This window comes from Benincasa hispida, chromosome 2 (genome assembly GCF_027475165.1).
Source record: "Benincasa hispida cultivar pf3 chromosome 2, pf3_genome.v1.1, whole genome shotgun sequence".
NCBI classification, from domain to species: domain Eukaryota; kingdom Viridiplantae; phylum Streptophyta; class Magnoliopsida; order Cucurbitales; family Cucurbitaceae; genus Benincasa; species Benincasa hispida.
Window position 1 is genome coordinate 8,985,840 of NC_143479.1, and position 7,326 is coordinate 8,993,165.

Here is a 7,326-nt window from a genome sequence, read left to right on the forward strand (position 1 = left end):
AAGTGGTAGGAAGCCCACTGTCAGTTTTTGTCTCTTTTTTTTTTCTTTTTTTTTATTGGTATCTTTTTCAATTTTCATCTTGGTTGAATTTCTTTATTCTAATAATATTAGTTAGGTGGGTTTGCAAAGGTTACAATTTTATTTTTGAAATTTTAGTTTTGTTTTAATTTGATCCACTAATTTTAAGATTTATATTCTTAATTTCATTTTTTAAATACTCACTCTCAGCTATAAATGTCAATGCTATTAATTAATTAAAAATAATTATGAAGTGAAATTTTAACTTTAATTTCAATATTGATGAAGTATAGTTAAGATTCGAAATATCAAGATCTCGATTTTATGTCGATATCGATGAAAATTTCGAGGAAAAATATGGAAATTGATGAAAATTATTATAATTAGTTAATGAAACTTTGATTGTGGCTTAATCAAACTATAATTGACCATTTTTAATCACAGTTTTTATAAAATAAGACAACATTTAGATATTTATTGTAAATGTGATGCGATAGCAGAAATTTAAAGAAGAAATAAAAAATGATTACAAAATAATATAAAATTTAGAAATATTTTGAGGTGAAATTGTGTGAAAATTATAAAGTTTTGGATGATTAAAGAAGAAAACTCACATCAATTCAATTTTAAGGTGAAATGATGTAAAAATTTAATGAAAAAAGTTATGTTATTTTTTGTGATTTTTTCAAATTTAATTTCTTTAAAAATGAAAGTTTTTTTTTTTTGGTTGAAAATAAAGCTAAAAATTGAGACAAGTTGAAAAGTTGAAAAGGTAACACATAAAAAAGGCTTAATCATCGGTTGAAAATGACATTGACGCTTCAAATGTAATCAGGACCATAAAATTGAAAATTTTGAAATGAACTAACGTAGTTCATTAAAAAAAATTAAAATTTTCTCGAAATATCAAATTTCTCAAAATCTCCAAAATTTCTCAAAATGAGGGGAATCTGAATATTCTCAAAATTTCGAGAAATCTTGAAATTTCTTTGAAATTGGGAGGAAACGAAATTTCCCCAATTAAAAATTTTGAGGTCATCAAAATTTCGAGATTTCGATCGAAATTTTAGACCATGAGTATTGAGTATAATGAATTTTAATTAATTATAATTCTTTAAAATTAATTATAAACATTGATACTAAAGATTGAAAGTGAATATTTAGAGCAAAATTTGAGGTTAAAAATGAATCTTAAAACTGAGCTACCAAATTGATATAAAACTAAAATCTCAATGTTAAAATTGTAACATTTGAAACCTAGAGACTAAATTGAAATCAAACTTAAAATCTAATTACTAAATGGATAACATTTTGAAATCTAGGGATCAAACAGAAACTAGAGCCAAAATATAGAGACCAAAAATATATTTTTTTTCCTATATTTATTCAACAATTACATGAATGATGGATCAAACAATATACCTTTACTTTTTTAGTTATGTTCAAATTATTGTTACCGAAAAGGCATCTTTAGTATAAGGTATGAAGATTTGAACCATCAACCAAGGAAGAAAAAAGTATATTTCAATTACATTTAAGTAACGTTAGCATTGACTTGCTACTAGAAAGTTACAAAAAGGAAATGTACAAATAATGTGCCAAATTATTAATCTAGTTGTTAAAAATATAGTTACGAAGAGAATTTATTAAGTTCAAATTGATTGATCAAAAAATTATTTTATAGTCAAAATAAGTATAACTCAACTAACATGACTTCAAGATTAAAGATTCTATTCCCACGTAATATCGTAAAAAATATTTTTTTAAAAAAATGATTTACTCAATATTTATTATTGATAATGTTAATGATAAAAAGGTAAGTGTAAGTAGGAGTAATGATAAGGATAAGTGAACCGTTAAACAATTTTAAAAAAATATATAAATTAATTTAAGAAAACAATTGAATAAATTAAATATTAAGTAAGATAAGTGGGAGAAAAAAAAAAGTAGTGGAAAGAATTATAGCTTGTATGAAACTTTTACTATAATTTTGTTGTTAAAAGAGACATGATCCTTAAAATGAGAAAAATTATGCTTTTATGGAAAGAATAACTGTCACATGCTTGAAATTTTTATTTGAAAGTCACCTGTTCACATGCTCAGATGTACTTTTTTCTTTTTTTTTTTTTTTCTTTTTTTTTTTTTCAAATCTTGAATCATTATAAAAATTACAAGATAATTTTTGTATACTAAATGAGTTGCATCCATGCTCTTAGATTTTCTCCTAATTTAGAATTATAAGAAAAGTAGTAATCTTTTCTAGTCAATTAGTGAGTGTCATTAATTAGAGTAAGTATATTATTATAATGTACATACACATCATATGCTAAAGCAACTTTGGTCAGTATTCTTTCTTTGCTCTAAAAAAAAATCTTCAATGATTCAAAGAGTAACAGTCAAATTGTGTTGATCTTTTTTTCTCTCTCTCTAATCTTGACCATTAAAGTTAAAGGAAGATTTTAAATATGTGTATTTGCCATTTTATTTAGTATTAAATAGATAACTAAATTATAAAGTGAGCATAGCTCTCAACTAGCATCTAGTATGTGTTTGTGACCAATAGATATGTGGTTTAAATCTTTCATCCCTATCGTATTAAAAATGATAAAAAAAAATAAAATAACAAAACTCAAACTAACTTCAAAAAATTAGAATGACTAAGCTCATATTTGATAACGGTTTCTTTTCAGAATAAAAATAAAATCTTGCATTTTGAAGACTACATATTTTTTTATTTATTTAGAAAGTGAATGATAGGACATAGAAATTTATGAGTGGACGTAATGTTATAATCTTAATTTTTAAAAATCAAAAACAAAAAATCAAGACTCTGTTTGGTTACTTTGTTTTTTTTGTTTTTTGTTTTTTTTTTTAAAATTAAGCTCATAAAGATCCTTCTATCTGTTGTTTTTTATGTTATGTTATCTATATTTTAGGAGTGGTTTTCAAAATGAAAACTAAATTTTATTTTTATTTTTTATTTTTTAAAAAAGTAGTTTTTTAAAAATTTGTTTTTGTTTTGGGAAATTAGTTAGAAATCAAATGTCTACGAAAACCATGAGGAAAAATTGTGAGAAAACAAATACAAATTTCAAATACTAAATGATTACCAAACATGACGTAAGTAATTATTAAACGGGACCTAAAATTTCATTAAACAATGGTACTAAGATATATTTGCAATGGTTAGAAACTTAGAACATCAATAAATTTGATTGGTGAAAGTCCAAGAAAAAGTATGGAAGATGGAACCATGTGAGGGTTAGATATAGCAAAAGGAAGGACTAAAAATGACCAAAACAAAGCCAAAAGTAATGGAATGTGAATGTTATAAATTTAATATTACAACAAATATCTTAGCTTTTTATAAACAATAGAAAATTTCCAACTTTTCCTTGATTCAAGAATTGAAATTAGTGGGTAGCATTTTTCTTCTTCTCCTTTTCATGAATTTATTAGGTTGTTGCAGCATTTATACATAGTTTTATGGAATTCCATAAAAAAATTTCTCCCATTTGAAAAAAAAGAAAAAAGAAAAAAGAAATATATTAAAAAATAATAATAAGATCACTTCAATATGTTCAAACTAATTTTGATGGGACCCTTCAAATTTTTTGACCATTCTGCCAAAACCAACAGCTCTGAAACTTGGGGAACTTTGGTAGGACTCTACTCTGCCTCTCTTGTTTCTTCCTTCTTATCTTTTTTGATAAAATAAGCATCTTTGGGTTTGGAACTTTGCATATTTTTATGCCTATGTTACTAAAATAGCATAGATATTTAAGAAAATATCAAAAGCTTAGAAGCTTCATCCATTCCTTTTGGAGATGTTTAGCTCACAGTTTGGATTTGTAAGCTTAAGTTTCAATACACGTGATCTAGCCAAAAACCAAGTGTTCAAAGAAGAAATCAGTGTGGCTTTGCAATGCAGTCTTAGCATCGTGATGCTACGACAATTAGGGGTTGTTTGGGAACCTGAGATGATATAAAATGTGGAAAGTTCTGATGTTTGGAGAGTTCTGATGTCTATGTTTGGGAATACAGAGTTGTTGTGTCTAAGTTAATATGTCCGTGTTTGGGTGTGCAAAGTTGTTATGTCTAAGTTCATATGTTTGTGTTTGGGTATGTAGAGTTGTTATCTCTGAATTCATATGTCTGTGTTTGGGTGTGCAGAGTTGTTATGTCAGTACTATCTTATTCAGTTTTTGTACACTATAATAATTTGCTTGTATGAACACTATATATTTTTTAAAAAAATCTTATGATCCAATTATTGTATCCATCCTATTTGGAATAAGACATTGATTGTATTTTTTTTATTCTTTCCAATCTCAAGATATGGTATACAGTTCAGTTTTATATTATTCATTCCAAACTTTTCAACAAAGAAAGCCAAATGGTTTTACAAAATAGTATTAATTTAGACCGGATATGAAATTCATTCCACTGATAAAAAAAAATTAGACCGGATATGAAATTCGTTAAATTCATTCCCCTCCATAATTTGATGGCTTTATACATGATTATTTTACAACTTCGTTAGAAATATTTGCATCCATATCTAAGGGCCACACACCACAGGCCATTTGTACATGTCACAAAAAATCAACGAATATATGATAACTATGGAATAAAAGACTAGGGAAAGTTACAAAAGATAATAACAAACCAACTTGCAAACATTGAGAACGTAATTAGTTAGTCTTGCCCAACAAATGCATGTAATACCTTTTCCTTAATGGTGGTGGAATGGCTAGAAAACCGTTTGTTCGCTGAATATCATTCACCAACAAATCTATAAGGGTCAAATGATCGTCCTCCTTTAAACCCTCAACTTGATAGATCTGTTCGATGACCTCCTGACACCTCTTGAACTCTAATTCATATTTCTCTTTCTGCCATTGTACAAGTTTCTCCATTTTACTTTCCTGCACATCCATTGTTGTGCGTACAATGTCAAGCATTTCAAATTGGAAGGGAGTCCTCTTGCTGTTTCGTTCCTCTCGTATCGTTACTTGATCCAGTACGCCTACTGATGGGTGTATCTAGAAAAACCGCATCCATCCCATCAACAATCGATATGTTCATGTCAGGTAGACTTTCTTGTTGCTCATTAACCTGTGATCCCAACCAAATATCCTCCAAATGTTCATTTGTTATAGATGCTTGATTGTACAGGGTTTCACTGCCTTCACCAGTGGCCCTATCTTTCCCAAATACGATTGAAAGCTCATCATAGTGGGGGAATGGTTTGTGTCTCAAACCCTTCGTATTGGGATGAGACTACAAACATGAACGTATATTATGTTAGAACATAATATTATATTAGAAAGAGTTCACTATTGTAAGATAATAATATTATAATGTGTTCTCTTACCCGAACCCATACATTGAAAACCTCTTTCTCTACTTCCACACATTTAAACTTGTCCTTCCAACCAAATCCACTGCATGCATTACTCAGCATCTCAGTGATTGTACAATATTGTCGCTTTATCTAACCTTGCACTCTATTGTCAACAACCCAATGGAACAACTAGGAATTTTTTTGGTAAGTAGATGTTGTAGCTGTTGTAGATAGCCAGGCTTGAATGTTCCATTATCAACTTGCCAAGCTGTTTCTACCAAGTACAGTAGTAACTCCATTAATTATGCATCTTCAATCTTTGTCCAAATGTGTTTTGTTATTTTCTCACGTCCTGCCATTTAGGTACATATATACGTATAACTTAATAAAATAAATTGGGCACAGTTAGATAAACAAAGTTTGAGTACAAATAGCATAGAATATGTTTCATCATTCACATGAACCAATTAACACAACATAAATTAAGATAATCCAATACAGTAGATTGTTTGGACCGAAAGATAACATAATCTAAAAGTAGGAGAAAGTTATTCATAATAAAGCTAATTGAACAAGAAACTTTGTGCTCATGATGCTTGTTCCTATTCATCGAACATTCGCATCGAAAATCATCCCTGAAATTGGTCCATTCTTTGGGTGTTTCAATAAATCGTATATTTTCATCGTCGAGCTCATTAGATGTAGAATCTTCATCATTCGTTGTTCCGAACATTGTAGTTTGACCCTTCTCCCTCGTTATCAGGTTATGCAGCAGGCAACATGTCATTATTGTTCTACATTGGATCTTAACTGGGTAGTAGGACTTCCCATGTAGTATCGCCCAACGACTTTTAAGTACGCCAAATGCTCTTTCTATGCAGTTTCTAGTAGATGAATGTTTCATGTTGAAAAATTCCCATGGATTAGTCTGTGCATTTCCAGCACCATGCCATTCTGAAATATGGTATCGCTCTCCCCTATATGGTGCTAATAAGCCCTCGACATTGGGATATCTAACATCACATAGGTAATAATAACCTAGGCATGGTATACAAAAAATTAGTTGACAAACTATTTGCTCTTGAATCCTGACAATGAAATCACAAAAGTCTATACCCTTGGGAACCTTCAACCCGTGTGGTCGAGAAATTGCATCCCTAAGCACTCTAGAATCAGTTGCTAACTCTTCCCACCCTGGCAGCACAAATATGAACTCATCAGTTGGAGAATAGACGACAAGCACATTTGTGGCTATCTCACCTTTCCGAGTAAGATATCGGGGACGATCTGCTACACTTACATTGACCTTGATGTATGTGTCATCCAATACACCCAGATAGTTCTATATGGGATCATACATTGACAAATGGATAAACATTTCCTATTTTCCTACAAATCTAGAACCTAATATTTAACTGGGAATGGAATTAAAATTGTTGTAATACCTCAAACAATTTCCACCTACTGTCAGTGTAGTCGCTCGTGATAAGCTCCAGTTTTTTCAACAGTAACTCATGAAGTTGTAGTACTGTGGTCAGAACGGACCTAAAATACCTCGAAACACTTCCATCAGACCATGTGAACTGTCATCCAACTACTCAGTTCTTAACGTCATGCGTCAAAATGTGGAGGAAAATTTCCACCATCTCTTGGATGTCAACATATTGAGTAGGTGCCAGACGACCGGTCGTACTAAGCATGTTATAGAGGATGACGAAGGTCCGTCTATCCATTCGCGTGCTCTCGCGACAGTAGACGTCATTCTCATAAATAAGCCAAAAGAAGTTTAGCTGGCTAATTCGATGTCTAATATAGGAGGGTTGGTTCTCTATTCTACGATGATCATTTAGTAATAGGGCTAATGTTAGGAATAGTTGTCGTTGGGACGTTGTGATGATTGAAAGGATAGTAAAGACTTCTTCATTTTCCATATTTTGGGATAGAAACCTAAAACCCTAGGA

At 30.1% G+C, this 7,326-nt stretch overlaps 1 protein-coding gene across 1 annotated transcript; it reads right to left on the reverse strand.

The window, feature by feature from the left end:
* Positions 1–5,819: 5,819 nt before the first annotated feature.
* On the reverse strand, positions 5,820–7,098 carry LOC150037634 (uncharacterized). The gene is made up of 4 exons (XM_090310962.1): positions 7,009–7,098; positions 6,811–6,948; positions 6,482–6,707; positions 5,820–6,403 (listed from the first exon to the last, which is right to left on the reverse strand). Exons 1-4 carry the CDS (start codon positions 7,096–7,098, stop codon positions 5,820–5,822), a joined length of 1,038 nt encoding a protein of 345 aa, XP_090167088.1.
* Between the last annotated feature and the right edge of the window lie 228 nt (positions 7,099–7,326).